The 17621-nt window shown below is 44.9% G+C and overlaps 1 protein-coding gene across 1 annotated transcript in view; it reads right to left on the bottom strand.

The window, feature by feature from the left end:
• The window catches only part of IL17D (interleukin 17D), a 115986-nt gene that overhangs the window by 89486 nt on the left and 8879 nt on the right, over window positions 1-17621 (bottom strand). Inside the window, exon 2 of the mRNA XM_078655980.1 lies at window positions 13047-13354. Within this exon, the coding sequence (XP_078512106.1) occupies window positions 13047-13354 (308 nt within the window). The remainder of the gene's footprint in view (window positions 1-13046; window positions 13355-17621) is intronic.

Here is a 17621-nt window from a genome sequence, read left to right as displayed (position 1 = left end):
AATTTGTATCTGGTCATTTGAGATGGGCAACTTTTGTTTGAAACATAGTGACCACTCTAGGTGGTGTGGCAACAGGACCCAGAGCTGTCAGTGTTTGCTCAAACTCTTAAGGTTATGTATTAATTTTACAAGCACTGCAAAGATTAACTCACTGTAGGGGATTGGGTTTTTTGTTGAAAGGGTGTGAACCCTTCTCAAGCACCAACCACAATCCCTGCCAGAGTGAACCACTATCGTCACTAAAACAAACCTGTGCTTAACCCTCTGGTATCTGGTTAGTATTTATGCAACACACAAGAAGAATCCCACACCAATTTAGGAACATAAAATGAGACCAAAAGGACAAAAATCAAATCAGTAGAACTGGAGATATGCAATTTCAAAGATTTAGGTGAGTATAGAGCCCAAAAGTACAAAGTGCCTCTCACGCTTATCTGGTCGTGTTAGACTGGGGGGGAGTCACGAGCTCAAGCCAACCTCAAAGGAATGCGGGCTGGATACAAGGACCAGGTTAGTCGTGCTGAAAGAGTTACCTTCTCAAAGTCTAATGCAAAGAGTCCAGTTTACGGTGGAGGAAGCCGTGAGGAGAAGGGGAGTGTTGCGAGTGTCGCAAGAAATTAAGTGACTGGTTGAGGGGAGTTAAACCCTTCTCAAGCAGCAACCACAACTCTTCTCATGGTGAAGTCACAGGCAAACCCTAAATTAACTTGTGCTCAACCCTCGGGTAGCTTGGCACAGAGCAGTCCGGTTTAACTCAGAGGTAATGTGTAGAGTACGTGTGCAACACTTTACACTAAGACAGTGAACACACACCACAAAAGGATCCCACACCAATTTAGAAAAAAATAGTAATTTTTAATAAATGTAACAAGACTAAAAATGTCAAAAATCCAACCAGTGGAAACAGAAATAGGCAAATGTAACGATTTTGGTCAAAATAATGCCAAAAAGCACCCCAGCAGCGAATATCTATTCGTGCTGGACTGGGACAAAGTCACAAAGTCACCGCAATGGAGCGCAGGCCGGCTACAGGGACCAAGTTAGGCCCGCTGAACAAAGTACCTTAAGTGATGGTTTGCGGAAAGTTGCGAGGATCTGTTTAGAAGATGTGTCGGTTCTGAAAAGTGGCCATGCATTATGATCCCGTCAACAAGGGCTTGCGATGCGAAGTCCGGTGTTGAGGATGTATCGTGCAGTCGGGACTATGCGTCGGTTCCGAGAAACTACGTGGCCGCAATGCGGAGTCTGTCGTCATGGCTGAGGCTGCCATTGATGAGGCATGCAAGGGCCTGTGCCATGGATGCATTGCGTATTGGTGGTTCTGATGAGGCGACGGGCTGTAAGGCAAAGCAGGGATTTTCGATTGTTCTTATCTACACAGCAACGGAGATATGTTGGTTCTGCTCTGGCTTGCGCAGCACAGGAGATGCATCGGTTCCACTGTATATACAGAGGCTGGGAGAGCACCTTAGGCCCACTTCCAAGGGTCCAGGACTGGGGTGGAACCTCTTAGCAGGGTAGGCTCACATATGGCTGAGTCCAGGTGCTGGGTTCAAGGTTGTTAGAGCCTTCTGTCCCTGAGGCTGTAGTCAGGACACCAACCAACTAGCCCTAGCATCCTAGGTTCATCAGATGCAAGGCCAGTCCTTCTCACTCAGGCAAGAGCACATCTGACAGCAGCTCAGCACAGCAGTGCAGCAGTCCTTCAGAGTAGCAGTCCAGTAGAGTAGCAGTCTTTTCAGCAGCACAGCAGTCCTTCTTCCTGGCAGAATATTCACAGGTCTAGAAGTGTACTGAAGAGTTGGTGTCTGACGTCCAATATTTATACTTAGTGGTGCCTTTGAAGTGGGAAAGAAGCTTCACGAGGTTTCCATTTAAAGTCGCCCGGCATCCTGCCTCCTCTGTCCTGGTGCCTGACTTACTACAGGGGGTATACAACTATTTGTGTGGAGGCAGGGCACAGCCAATTCAAGTGTAAGTAGGGCTGTGCCCAGCTCCCGCCTCCCATCCTTCCAGTAATGGCCCATCCAGGCACACCTAAGATCTCTATTGTGTGTGGCTGTCTAGGAGGAATACACAAAGCCCAACTGTCAGCTACATCCAGTCATGTGACCAAGAGAAAGACAACATGCACTAAATGGCTAGGCAGGAAAAATGACAACTTTCTAAAAGTGGCATTTTCAAAATTCATCTTTTCCCACTACAATGCCTAAGGCCGGGGTAGCGACAACAGGCAGTTCTACTCCTTTACCCAATTGCGCGTTAGAACAGTTCTGTCTTTTAGACACTGACTCACTGGATCGGGTAATTTCCAAAGTGACCTAAGGCTCCCAACTGGGTCCTGCCCCTCCGCAACATTTTATCTCAGTTATTGACTCCATCCGCCCAGTTGTCCTTGATGTTTTGAACTCCTCAATTACCTCTGGCAAGGTTCCTACATCATGGAAATGTGTGATGGTCAGGGCTCTCCTGAAGAAGCCCAGTCTGGACCAATCTAATCTGTCCAACTATCGCCCAATTTCCCTTCTCCCACGGCTGAGCAAATTGATTGAAAAACACATAATAACATCTTGGTTGAGCATTTGGAATCTAACAACCTGTTATGTGTTTCTCAATCGGGTTTCCGTCCTCAGCACGGGACGGAAACAGCCCTGCTGGTGGGGACGGAGGAGGCGAGGAGGTTGTTGGACCAAGGAGGAACGGCTGCCATCATCCTTTTGGACCTCAGTGCCGCGTTCGACATGGTCAATCATACCATCTTGGCTGACCGACTTAAAAGTATGGGAGTGCCGGGCGCGACACTTACCTGGTTCCTATCCTTCCTCAGTGACCGTTTTTTCAGGTCTTCGAGGGCGATGTGGTATCCTCCAGGCTACCTCTTAGTTGTGGAGGTTCCACAGGGCTCCGCCCTGAGCCCCACGCTTTTTAACATATACATGAGTCCTCTGGCGGAGATTGTCCATCCATTCGGCATTAAGATCATCACCAATGCAGACGACACTCAGCTAGTGGTATTCTTAAATCACGCTGAGGGGTCGTCTAGCACCCTAGGCTCTTGCCTAGAGGCGGTGGTCGAGTGGATGGAACTCTCATGCCTTAGACTCAACAGGGACAAGACAGAAAATATGCTGTTGGGCAATCCATCGTCCTCCGTCCCCGCCTCCCTGTGGCCGGTTTGCTTGGGCCCTGCACCACCCCCAAAGACACAAATAAAGAGCCTCTGCATGTGGCTCGACAGCTCTCTCGACTTCACCCACCAGGCAACCAAGCTTTCAGCCTCTTGCTATGGTCTGATGCAAATGCTGCATAAAATCATCCCCCTCCTCCCATTCCAGGCAAGAAGAATTATGGTTCAGGCCCTTATACTCTCTTGCCAGGATTACGGGAATGCCTTATATCTAGGAGCCCCACAGGCTACGATCAACAAACTGCAAGTAACACAGAACTGTGGAGCCCACCTGCTCTTTCAGACACCGCGTTGGCAGTCTGCAACACCAGCATTGAGGAAACTTCATTGGCTCCCGATTGCTGCCAAGATTCAGTATAAGGCTATGTGTTTGGCCCACAAAGCCATCTGGAAGACTGGCCCAGCGATCATGCACCCTCTGGTCACCTCCTATCTCCCTAACAGAACCCTGCGTTCCAGCTCTCTGTTTCTGGCTACCACCAAGAAGATATGTAAAGCGAGATGGTGGCGGACGCTCCTTCTCGTATAATGCCGCAAAGATTTGGAACTCTCTCCCCCTTGCCCTCCGAGAGAACAATCATCTTTTGGCCTTCAGAAAGCTTTTTAAAAACCCATCTGTTAGGGACGCCTTCATAGCACAGTGACCTGACCTTTTCTGTCCTTCTATTAATCAGCGCTAGGAGGCCTCAGGGTAGCCATGAGCTATAGAAATAGAATTTCATTCATTCATTCATTCAATTCAACTTCATCATAAGTTAGTGTTTTTCGTTACAAGTACAAGGACACCAAACAATAACTGGTTACCTGCGCCCACTTGGAAATAACAGCTTTTTTCACTACCAAAACATGTAACACTCAAATGTGCATGTCCCACTTTTTAAATAAACTGCACTCTGCCATCTGGGCTGTCCAGGATCCACTCTAGGGGTGACTTATATGTATTAAAAAGGAAGGTTTGTGCCTGGAAAAAGGTTTATTTTTCCAGGTCGAAATGGCTGTTTAAACTGCACACACAAGATGCAATGACAGACCTGAGACATGGTTAAAGGACTACTTTGGTGGGTGGCACAATCAGTCCTGTAGGCTCACTAGTAGCATTTAATTTACTGGCCCTGGGTGCATGTTGTACCACTTTACTAGAGACTTATATGTAAATTAAATATGCCAATTGGAGATACGCTGATGTTATCATGTTTTAAGGATTAAGCACATGCACTTTAGCACTAGTAAGCAGTGGTAAAATGTGTAGCGTCCTAAGGCCAGCAAAAACAAGATCAGCAAATAAAATGGCTGAGGAAGGCGAAACGTTTGGTGGAAAACCACCCCCAAGGCTGACAGGTCTGACAGTCGCTGCTGTAGCGCAAAGAGCAGGCAGAGCATCGCGGACGGTCGTCACTGAAGCGTGAAGGTCCTGTCGGGCATCACGGGCAGTCATTGCTGGAGGTTTGTGTTGGCGGTCACTGCAGGCTGTTGATGATGCACAGCGAAGTGCAGATCTCAACCTGCCGGTCGTCATTGGTGGTCTCTGTAGCACGGAGAGTCGGGTCCCTTGGAGAGGTCAGCAGGGCTCAGGCAGGTGCAGTTGCATGTACAGTGCAGCAGGGCAGGAGGGCAGCTGTACAGTTGCAGAGAGGTCCCTCAAGCTTTTGTGTCCCTGTAGCTCACAAAAGGAGGTCAGCCTCCTGACTCTTGGAGCCACGCTGCCTTAGATGAAAGGAGCAGGTCCTGTCTTCGTTCTCAGAGAGCAGGGGAGGCCTCAAGCAGCAGAGCAGTCCTCTAGCAGCAGGGCAGTCCTTCTACTATAGTAGCCACAGGTCCAAGAGAGTATTGAACAGTTGGTCTGAGGGTCCAATATTTATATCTGGTGCCAGCTTTAAAGTGGGAGAAACTTCTAGGGTTCCACCACTTCTGGTTCTGGAATTCGCTTCCTTCATTTGCCCAAGATCCAATGGGTTTAGGGTTACAACAGGCTGGTGACAAGCTCTTTGTGAGAATGCTAGGGGCAGCACCATTGAAATGTAGTTAGGGCCGGGAACCGCTACGCCCCTCCAGTTCAGACATCCTGCCCATTCTGTCAACCCTTAGCCCCCCTTTGTCTCACTGTCTGGAAGGAATAAACAAAGGCCATCTGTCAACTACACTTAGTCAAGCGACACAGGCTGCAGGCATCAAATAGCTAGGACATAAAAAATTCCGACTTTAAACAAGGGGCATTTTGCAGAATTGTGGCTTTAAATTCGACTTAAAAAAATATTCAGAGTGTGCACTCCAACTGATACTGCCTCAGCAAGTTTATACATTTAATCGAGGTGCTGTCCAGGTGTGTGCACAGTCTACTTGGCACACCTGCTAAAACATGTACTCTCGCTGGTAGTGAATCCACTTCCAATTTCCCAGACACACTATTCAATAACCCGTAGGTTCACCAACTTTTAGTCCTGAATCTACTGATGTTTGAAAATTATATTCCAATGCAGTTTCCTCATGTGAGTTCTTTCATAATAATCTTCTTATATGTCATTATTTTTCACTGACTATTGCAATGACAATTCAGGTCTCCACAAAATGATCATATACGCCAAAATGATCCAATTATATCATTCAGTGATTTCTCGGACCCAATGCATTTCATTCAGGCCATCGGACCCTTCATCAGGGGTCTCTACAACAAAACAAATCTAAATGTGGCACTGTAAGAAGCACATCTCATTCAATTACCATCTGTACAATGACTAAGGTGCCGCTTCACCCTGTGACTGTCATGAATCCCATAAAGACCTGGTTATTGCTATCATTATAACCAAGTGACCGAAAGTGCAAACAAGTTATCACCATAATGTCATGCCAATGAACCTCCAGAGAATTGCCCATTGTTTAACAGAGCCCGCTTGGTCTGAAACTTCTACCCAAAAGATGCCAAATGCTCCATAAACAAAAGAGTACTGTGTTGAATGTGTCAATAATGTGGCATGCTCCAGAAAAAACAAAAAGGCCATTAATGTAAAGAAAAATTATGCATAATGCTCTCAAGTACAACTTCCTTCAGTTTGAAAATCCATGCCAAATCCAGTGCGTGATTGCCATAAACTAATGTGCTCATGCTTTAAAGCGTGAACATGTGCAGATCATCATTTACACACCTATGAGTCCCCAAGTTTATATGACCGTCATGCAACACTGTTATTAAGAATGAACTCACAATGACTGCCAAGCATGGAAGATGCACGTCTGTGCGCTGAATTACTACTCCATCAGGCCGGACAGAAGAGTGTTTGGCTGTGTTCCCGACTGCGCATGCTCCCCGGAAGTAATAACCAATACACGGACGGTCTGCTTGTTTTAAGTGCCCATGTGATCATAAAGCAGAAGAAGAGACTTTACCTGCACCGCGTACGACCCTGCCACCGTGAACGAGTGCAAAGATATCTTCATTTACACAAAAACTTTTACCCAAAAAAACATTATTGCATAAAACAAAAAAACAAAAAACAATGGCCCTGTTCTCTGAGAATCACATGTACATCATTTTACAAATCTCTAAATTTAATACTGCATTCAACAAAAGAGGCAATAATCACAGGGAAGTTTGTAAGACATCATATCAAGCCACATCCTGTCACAATAGTTCATGGTTAAAAAAACTAGAATTGCGCTAGAAACCACTGCATATGATGGACATTGTTAGAGAGAATGAAGAAAATATTGTTTCCACAAAATGTTTTACATGACATCATAATCACGATCAGGAATTAAGACAATTGAACATCATATGCATCTTTCATAAATGCACAATAAGCAGTTATCTTGATATGAAACCTGAAATTAAAAGCATAAGTTAGTTTGAACAACATCTGTGCGTGATGTGACTATTGCTATATACGTGTATTTCGGTTATCAAAGAAAATAAGAATATTCCAGCTGTCAGTCATGCTATGCGGTTGCATGGTATCCAATCTCTTCATCCTGAAAAATTCAGTTTGCAAAAGTTTTTTACGATTATCCATCCCCATCTTAGGTTTGACTACTTCCAAAACTTGGAACTGCAATTGTGATATATTGTGATCTGCATCAACCCAATGGGGTTCAAATAAGAGTTAACCATTAAAGGGGAGTTTAAATTACAATACTTTTGGGTGTACAAATGATATTTCTACCTGCTCCCTATCAAACGTTATCACTTATTAAATGGAATAAGGTAATCCAATGTTATCCTATGGGAGAGGTAGGCCTCACAGTAGGGAAAAATTATTTTGGATTTTTCACTACAGGGACACGTAAAACTTAAGAACACATGTCCTACATTTTAAATACAATGCACCATGCCCTGTCGGCTGTTTAGGGCCTACCTTAGGGGTCACTTATATGTATTAACAGGTGAGATTTAGACATGGCAAAAGGTTGATTTTACCAGGTCGAATTAGCAGTTTAAAACCGCACACAGGCTGAAATGGCAGACTTGAGTGTTTTGAAAGGGTGGCACAATAAGTGCTGTAGGCCCACTAGTAGCTTTTACTTTACAGGCCCTGGCAAAATGTTATACCACTTTACTAGGGGCTTATAGGTAAATAAAATGTGACAATCAGGTGTAGGCCAATTTTATCATGTTTTAAGGAGTGAGCACAACCACTTAAGATCTGGTTAACAGTGGTAAAGTGCACAGAGTCCTGAAGCAAACAAAGTTGAATTACAGCAAACAGTAAGCAAGTAGGCAAAAAGTATGGGAGAAGACCACCGAAGCACATGTTCTGTACATTTGAAAAAGCATTTTTCCAGATTTCTGCAATTGGGCCATTTGCGGCTGGAAAAATACTTTGCACATCTAGCCCTGTGTGCTTAATTACATCTGAGGAGATGTTTACATTATAGTATATTCTTTACAGAGTAAATTTACAATTAGAGGGTGATCAAAAGTATTTTAAGTGTTCAGTGAGAGGTCCACATGGAATCATCGTCTTATGAACATAAATCAAAAAGATCATGTACCCCTTGCCATGTCCTGTGTTCAAATTGGCACAATGCTGCAACCAGGCAAGATAGTTCATAGTTATGATCTTCATTAGTAGACATTAATATTTGCTGACATACAGGCGTGTCCAAAACACTCGCTCATCATCACTAAGATGACTCTCAAGCTTAGCATAGACCAGGAGAATGCCCCTGATAGTGCAGAGAAAAATGCTATATTTTAAAAAAAGTTAGGGGGCATATTTATGAAGAAATCACGCTGCGCTGCAGGTCACCCTGCTGCATTGCACTGCATAATAGGGAGAGGGCAGGAATGCGCTGTATTTAACATAATACGACACATTCCTGGCTTTTCCCGGCGCAGGTGCACAATGTGCTGCGTAGCGCCGACGCAGGCATCCTTGCACCGTGGTGCCAGGGTGCCTGGGTTGTAAGCAGGATTGTTTCTGGCAGGAAGGGACACCTTCGTGTGCTAAAACAATCCTGAGAGGCATTTTCCTCTTTCTATGTGTGCTGTAGAGTGCACCTAGGGAGGCGCATCATTTGGATGTATTGCCAGATTTACCAGAGCTGGTAAATCTGGGAATACGCCTAAATCCATGGGTGGATGCGTGGGAACACCCAAACTCCACCCATGGACCTCCTTCCCAGGTCAGAGTAATACAATGAAGCTTGCACTGCATTGCGTTACTCTGCTTTTATCAAGCCAGGCAGGGCCACAGAAGGTGGCCTTGTATGGCTTGAAAAATCTGACTTAGGTTTTGCACAGCCCCTGCACCCCCTTGTATGGCGCTTGGGCAAGGCAAAACCTACATAAATATGAGTGCTGGGCACACAGGTTTTCTACCCTAGCATGTCTTGGAAACATTTTGTAAAACAGTAAAAGAATAAAGAATTGTACTACTAAGCAAAATCCAAGGACATAGAACATTTCTCAAATGCAGTACTTGTTTTATCAAAGTTGGGTACATATAACTAATTTGGCTAGTAATATTGTCAGCAAGTTATCATTCACTGCTGATGTTTGCTGTGATCTGCAGGTCACGAATTCAAATCCAGACAACCCCACCTCCACCTTCCATGGTCAATAAATTGAGCCCCATTACATTGGGTAACAGTTAAAGCACTTAGAAATGGTAGAGGTTTAGCACGAAGCACTATAAGTTAGTAATTACCGTTATGATGTGTTCATAACACTGTCCAGATAAATCACAAATCACAGAAAAATGCTAATTAAAATCTTAACAAATATGTTTTTCTGAGTGACTGGCTCTTGGTTGGTAAGAAAAGAGACCCGTTAGAAGGATAATCCAAAGACTGGATGGGCGATAGAAGATAAACTACTTCTCAATTTGGTAAAAACAGCATAAAAACAACACACTGCCAAGTTTTGGAAGTTCCTAATGTTGCTGGCTTGTCCTGCACATAGAGGGGTATATTTCCTAAGATTTAGTGCTGTTTTTGTGTCACAAAAGTGATGTACATCGACGCACAATCTTTTTTACTAATTTACTTTCCAGCGCAAAACTTGTATTGCACTGAAAAGTCACAGTCAAGTAGCGCAAAGCAATGCATAGCGCTGCTTTGCATTGCTTAGTGCCTATGGGGTGTTTCATAGGTGGTGCTTCGACGTTCCCATGCAAACACCCAAGGTTTCTGATGGGAAAACAAATTAGCACCTACTTCAACCACTAGCTATCACGGAGAAATACTTTTATTTGTCCTTTCTTTTCTGACTTTGCATGTGTACTGCGCTGTACAGCATACACACAAGGTAGGAAAAGTGTTAAAGTTAGTTTAAGCATAGTATTGTATACAGGAAGGATATCCTTTCAGGGCAAAACCGATGCTAGACTCACGCAGACACCCTTCCACTATGAGGCAAAGATGTGTATGTGGCAAAAAGCAGCATATTTCTGGGTCTGCCCTACGGAGAGGGGAGGAGAGAGACATATTTCTGTAAATATGTAGCTCTCTTGCTCTCTCCTTCTCACGCAGGACAGCACAGCCTTTGCGGCTGCTGCTCTGCGTTATAATTTAGTAAATCTGTCCCGAGTGCTCCAAGACTACGTTATAATTGTTTAGGTAATTTCTCTTTGGAAAGCGAGGTAAAAATGTAAGAACTCCAATAAAAGAGAGAGGGACCCAACAACCAAAGGGGTAGGGTACCAATAAAGACAAGTGTCAAACAAGAAGTCTCCTCTGGGCAAAATTACACAGCAGGCATATTTACATAGACAGCACTAGATTCACTTTTAAAAAAAACCAACAAAGCTTTCAACATTGGAGGCCTCTGTAAACCCCACAAATAAAGGTAATCAGATGTCCATTCCTACTGGGTTAAACTATAGTGTTTGAGACGTATTGGGTTGAGTTCTTACTTTGATATTTTAAATGACCTGCTTAGCGACTAGGATTTAGTTATGGTACTGTGTTTGGGATACTGGTTATCCACTCAGTCTATTGGTCCACATTTGATGTCAACATATGGAGGTTTTTCTGCCCTATGCTCGGCACCTTCTAACTTTTCTGCACTTTTTGGCAGCAAAAGATTTCTCAACCTCATTACCATAATGTGTATATCTTTGGATGCATTGATTTTCTAGCACTCTAAAACTTTTCTACACTCTATGGCAGGAAATGAAGGTTCCTCTACCCCATTTATATACCGTGTACTATCTTTATGCACTGACTATTAAGTATATGAAATGCTAGTATGACTGTTGTGTTTGTTGTCGTCTTACTATAAATCATTTAAAGTTTGAACATTGAGGTTATGTAAAAAAAATATATATATATATATATATATAATATATATATATATATATATATATATATATATATATATATATATATATATATATATATATAATCTGTTTGTATTTTAATTTGTTGGGAGTTATGTAACAAATTATTTTTTATTGTCCTTATATTACAGATATAACATGTTAGAGTGGGAACAAAATATTTTTCCTGAAGAAGGTGTTGGCTATTAATTTACTTGCCCACCGAAACGCGTCGATGCATATATGAGTGGAAATTACGCTAAGTCTGTGGAGACAACAACTCTGACTGCAATTAGAATATAAATCAGAGCTGATTTCTGGTTGACTATTGTATTTTCCCTCGTCCTAATAGGAATTATTTGTCCTTATTGTGTTTCCCATTTCTGTGTTTTTATTGTGTTTGTCTAAATGTATCTATATCTCCTTATTGATTAGTATTGTATTGATGATAGGGTTGGATCATGTTTTTAACAATTGTCTAAATAAATTGTATACTTTTTTAAGAATGTATTTTTACATTTCCTCTTTGTTCATCTTTTCGTGGTGGATCTAGTGCTGTCTATGTAAGTATGCCTGCTGTGTAATTTTGCCCAAAGGGGACTTCTTGTTTGACAACAATTTAAGAACACCAGTTTTAAACGCTACGAATAGAAGATTTTGAACTACTCAAAATTCAATCCGTTTCACCTTTTCCAATGTTTATGGAACATAAATAGCTATGTGGTGCGCGGATTCCTTCAGTGGTTTACCCCAAATCTTTAAAAAAAAATCATTATCATCAGTGTATGGCAACGAAGACATTGACTGAAAATAAGGTAACGTAGGAGTATCATCTAGATTGCACGAGGTATGGAAGCCAGCCCAGAGCCTCTGAGGTGAATGGGTGTTTTGTATGTTGTTCCAAGGGCAGGGATTTCAGGTGCATACCCATGATGACTGTGATACACTTATCTTAACTACATGCCCACAAGTCTAGGTCCTTCGGGCTCAAGGGCCTGTTAGTGTCAGTTTTAGGAAGTTACTGGAGACGCCTTCTTCAAAAAGATTAGAAGATTGGAAGAAGCCTGAAAATGTATTCCAGAGTGCAGATTTGCCTTGGTGGTAAAGAAAATATGAATTTTGGCTAACAGGGAACCTTTTTTTAAAAACATTTTTTGTATGAGACCTATTGTACCGTCTCTTACAGCATTTGGGGCAGTCGCTGATGGCTTATTAAGAGGTATCAGTCAACTAAATTTGACAAATTGCAAGAAAGGTCATGCTCATGGGTAACTATTCACTTGCAAGAGGTCCCACTCATCTGAAATACCACAGGCTAATATTAAATGGGCCATCCGGTGAATAGTGTCATAATATGTTTCGGAACCTAAACAGGCGCCATCACTAACGCCTCATTCTGGAATAACTAATGTTGCTGATGGTTGGAGATGCAGGAATGGCTAAAGAGAAGTGTTATTCTTACTCTACAATGGATGGCCCCCTTAAAGGTTTAGGAGCAGAGAGTGACAACAATCATAGATTATGTAGTAGATGGTCTGGGTGTATTTGGTCTACATTTTGGATTATTGTGACGAGTCAGAAGCTTATGGTACTCTGTTACTTTGGAGATATTGTGACTTGTTCAAATGTATCACATTAGGGTTGATTTAACAAATGTACATTGGAATAATAATGGATAAATAGGGGGATTTTCGACCTCGTCTGCTCCAATTAAATCTCAGCATGTAATCCTCTCGCAAGAACACCCGATGCGCAATTAAACTGTTGCCACGTAAATAAGAGGCGTGCATGAGTCAAGAGTGAGCATTTGGTATGTTGGAAGAATTATATAACCAGAGCAAACTTATCTAGATCTGCTTTAAGAGTGTTCATAGATTTTAAAAGTGAGTTATTCTGCCATGTTTGCAATTACTCCATATAGCAGAGATTTTTGGCTTGTGGGATCTTTGGTTTTCCCTCGAGAACAAATGTATACAATACTGATTTTTTAAATCTCTTAAACAATGACTATTTGGTTAAACACTATGAACATAATTATGGGGGAAAATGTGCAGATATTCCTCAGTAAGTGGCATGCAGTAAAAGCGGGCGTGGTGCATAAGCTTCACCTGTAGGCCCAGGGAGACACACTATGGAGGTTGATGGGCAGGCGATGCTTCTTATCAGCGGGACCTCTCCCCCCAGCGGGGCAGCTAATGTTCTCCTTCCCCAAGGGTTCCAGCTGCAGAGTGTGGTGGAAAGCGCTGAGCATGCCCGCTGTCAGGCGCCCATACAATTGTTCCAGCAGCTCTTCTGGTCGGTCAGCGCAGTTCCGAACTCGCGATACAGGGGGGCGTTTAAACACGCGGGACCCTTCCAAGCTAGCTTGGTGCTGCACCAGTGGGCAAAGTAGAATGCTAGCCAACAGTAGCCACACCTGCAAGACACAATATGAAACCATGAATAAAGTATAACCTTAAACGATCAATTCATATTTCCATCACTAGTATCATCTTCGTTCCACTCTCACACCCCTCTGTCCCACTTTATGTGCCTTTTCACTCCTTTGTCACACTTTTTTGTGCCCTTTCCTCCCCCGTTTCTAGCCTCCTTGTGCCTCTTTTTATTCCTTTATCTTACTTTTCTGTTCCTCTTTGTGCCTTTTCTCTCCCATTTCCAGCCTCACTTGTGCCTCTTTTTACTCCTCTATCACACATTTGGTGATTTTTAATGCCTTTTTCTCCCGTTTTTAGCCTCCTTCTCCTGCTCTCCTTCTCCTTCTGCCGCTCTCCTCTTTTTGCTGATCCCACTGCCATTTCTACTTTGTGCCATTCTCCCCACATGCTTGACGCCCAACCCACCTCCCCCTTCCCGCACTTATTCCTACCTTTCCCACTCCTTACCTGCTATCCTGCACGTCACCTTCCCACCTCGGCAAGCTCTGCCCTCTGCCCCATGTTCCTCCCCCCTCCCAGGACCCACTTAATGGCAGCCACGCAGCTGGCATGCAAAACGCGAGCCTGTCTGCGCTCATCCTGGCCTGGAGCACTCCCAGCACTACGAACCCTGGTTCGAGCAGCCTCTGCCAATATGATGCAGCGTTCCTTATCTCCCTTGACCCGGGTCGCCGATTGCCCGACTGCTGCTGTGCAGCACCCCACACCACGGTAGGACTGTCACATGCACCCATTGCTGACTCACCTGCAGCAGCACACCCGCACATGTCCCCCATGCTCTAGCGATATCTCCGACCACCCTGGGCAAACACCATACCACACAACACACCTGAACCAGCACCGCAAAAAAACCCTGCATGTATGCTCCTCAACACCCGCTCCCTCAGCAAACACACCACCGAGATCTGGGGTCTCCTCAGAAACAATGTGCCAGGCCTCCTCTTCCTCATGGAAACCTGGCTCAACCATGTTTTGCAACCTGCCATTATTGTGGCTATTCCTTTGGGCTACAAGAGCACACAACAGGATTGCCCTAACAATTCCAAAAAACACAGATGATGGACAGAATGTAGAACAATGTCATACATTCACCCCAGTACAAGGATCTGGGCCTAAATCCATCGTTTTTTTGCACTCCACACCACCCTGGGTTAGACACTGGCTATATGCAAATCAGCTCTGACCCTGTGCCTCATGGGAACAGTCCAGTCCGAACTACCAAGCCATGTCTTTCCCAGACCGGAATCAAGCATCCAAGGACCGGTTTCTGGCTATCAGCCTTCATCAGCCTAGATAGCTTGACTCCAGTGGTGTGGAGAGCCTGGGCCTGTTTTTTGCAATTTTCACCCCGAGTGTGCTGGGGATGCTCAGACGTGAGTCCCAGGCTCTCCACACCACTGGAGTCAAGCTATCCAGGCTGATGAAGGCTGATAGCCAGAAACCGGTCCTTGGATGCTTGATTCCGGTCTGGGAAAGACATGGCTTGGTAGTTCGGACTGGACTGTTCCCATGAGGCACAGGGTCAGAGCTGATTTGCATATAGCCAGTGTCTAACCCAGGGTGGTGTGGAGTGCAAAAAAACGATGGATTTAGGCCCAGATCCTTGTACTGGGGTGAATGTATGACTTTGTTCTACATTCTGTCCATCAACTGTGTTTTTTGCAATTTTCACCCCGAGTGTGCTGGGGATGCTCAGACGTGAGTCCCAGGCTCTCCACACCACTGGAGTCAAGCTATCCAGGCTGATGAAGGCTGATAGCCAGAAACCGGTCCTTGGATGCTTGATTCCAGTCTGGGAAAGACATGGCTTGGTAGTTCGGACTGGACTGTTCCCATGAGGCACAGGGTCAGAGCTGATTTGCATATAGCCAGTGTCTAACCCAGGGTGGTGTGGAGTGCAAAAAAAAACGATGGATTTAGGCCCAGATCCTTGTACTGGGGTGAATGTATGACATTGTTCTACATTCTGTCCATCAACTGTGTTTTTTGCAATTTTCACCCCGAGTGTGCTGGGGATTCTCAGACGTGAGTCCCAGGCTCTCCACACCACTGGAGTCAAGCTATCCAGGTTGATGAAGGCTGATAGCCAGAAACCGGTCCTTGAATGCTTGATTCCGGTCTGGGAAAGACATGGCTTGGTAGTTCGGACTGGACTGTTCCCATGAGGCACAGGGTCAGAGCTGATTTGCATATAGCCAGTGTCTAACCCAGGGTGGTGTGGAGTGCAAAAAAACGATGGATTTAGGCCCAGATCCTTGTACTGGGGTGAATGTATGACTTTGTTCTACATTCTGTCCATCAACTGTGTTTTTTGCAATTTTCACCCCGAGTGTGCTGGGGATGCTCAGACGTGAGTCCCAGGCTCTCCACACCACTGGAGTCAAGCTATCCAGGCTGATGAAGGCTGATAGCCAGAATCCGGTCCTTGGATGCTTGATTCCGGTCTGGGAAAGACATGGCTTGGTAGTTCGGACTGGACTGTTCCCATGAGGCACAGGGTCAGAGCTGATTTGCATATAGCCAGTGTCTAACCCAGGGTGGTGTGGAGTGCAAAAAAACTATGGATTTAGGCCCAGATCCTTGTACTGGGGTGAATGTATGACTTTGTTCTACATTCTGTCCATCAACTGTGTTTTTTGCAATTTTCACCCCGAGTGTGCTGGGGATGCTCAGACGTGAGTCCCAGGCTCTCCACACCACTGGAGTCAAGCTATCCAGGCTGATGAAGGCTGATAGCCAGAAACCGGTCCTTGGATGCTTGATTCCAGTCTGGGAAAGACATGGCTTGGTAGTTCGGACTGGACTGTTCCCATGAGGCACAGGGTCAGAGCTGATTTGCATATAGCCAGTGTCTAACCCAGGGTGGTGTGGAGTGCAAAAAAACGATGGATTTAGGCCCAGATCCTTGTACTGGGGTGAATGTATGACTTTGTTCTACATTCTGTCCATCAACTGTGTTTTTTGCAATTTTCACCCCGAGTGTGCTGGGGATGCTCAGACGTGAGTCCCAGGCTCTCCACACCACTGGAGTCAAGCTATCCAGGCTGATGAAGGCTGATAGCCAGAAACCGGTCCTTGGATGCTTGATTCCAGTCTGGGAAAGACATGGCTTGGTAGTTCGGACTGGACTGTTCCCATGAGGCACAGGGTCAGAGCTGATTTGCATATAGCCAGTGTCTAACCCAGGGTGGTGTGGAGTGCAAAAAAAAACGATGGATTTAGGCCCAGATCCTTGTACTGGGGTGAATGTATGACATTGTTCTACATTCTGTCCATCAACTGTGTTTTTTGCAATTTTCACCCCGAGTGTGCTGGGGATGCTCAGACGTGAGTCCCAGGCTCTCCACACCACTGGAGTCAAGCTATCCAGGCTGATGAAGGCTGATAGCCAGAATCCGGTCCTTGGATGCTTGATTCCGGTCTGGGAAAGACATGGCTTGGTAGTTCGGACTGGACTGTTCCCATGAGGCACAGGGTCAGAGCTGATTTGCATATAGCCAGTGTCTAACCCAGGGTGGTGTGGAGTGCAAAAAAACTATGGATTTAGGCCCAGATCCTTGTACTGGGGTGAATGTATGACTTTGTTCTACATTCTGTCCATCAACTGTGTTTTTTGCAATTTTCACCCCGAGTGTGCTGGGGATGCTCAGACGTGAGTCCCAGGCTCTCCACACCACTGGAGTCAAGCTATCCAGGCTGATGAAGGCTGATAGCCAGAAACCGGTCCTTGGATGCTTGATTCCGGTCTGGGAAAGACATGGCTTGGTAGTTCGGACTGGACTGTTCCCATGAGGCACAGGGTCAGAGCTGATTTGCATATAGCCAGTGTCTAACCCAGGGTGGTGTGGAGTGCAAAAAAACGATGGATTTAGGCCCAGATCCTTGTACTGGGGTGAATGTATGACATTGTTCTACATTCTGTCCATGAACTGTGTTTTTTGCAATTTTCACCCCGAGTGTGCTGGGGATGCTCAGACGTGAGTCCCAGGCTCTCCACACCACTGGAGTCAAGCTATCCAGGCTGATGAAGGCTGATAGCCAGAAACCGGTCCTTGAATGCTTGATTCCGGTCTGGGAAAGACATGGCTTGGTAGTTCGGACTGGACTGTTCCCATGAGGCACAGGGTCAGAGCTGATTTGCATATAGCCAGTGTCTAACCCAGGGTGGTGTGGAGTGCAAAAAAACGATGGATTTAGGCCCAGATCCTTGTACTGGGGTGAATGTATGACTTTGTTCTACATTCTGTC

Source organism: Lissotriton helveticus, chromosome 8, assembly GCF_964261635.1.
Source record: "Lissotriton helveticus chromosome 8, aLisHel1.1, whole genome shotgun sequence".
In the NCBI taxonomy this organism is placed as follows: domain Eukaryota; kingdom Metazoa; phylum Chordata; class Amphibia; order Caudata; family Salamandridae; genus Lissotriton; species Lissotriton helveticus.
Note: the sequence above shows the minus strand (reverse complement) of the source record. Positions and strands in the feature narration are given on the sequence as shown.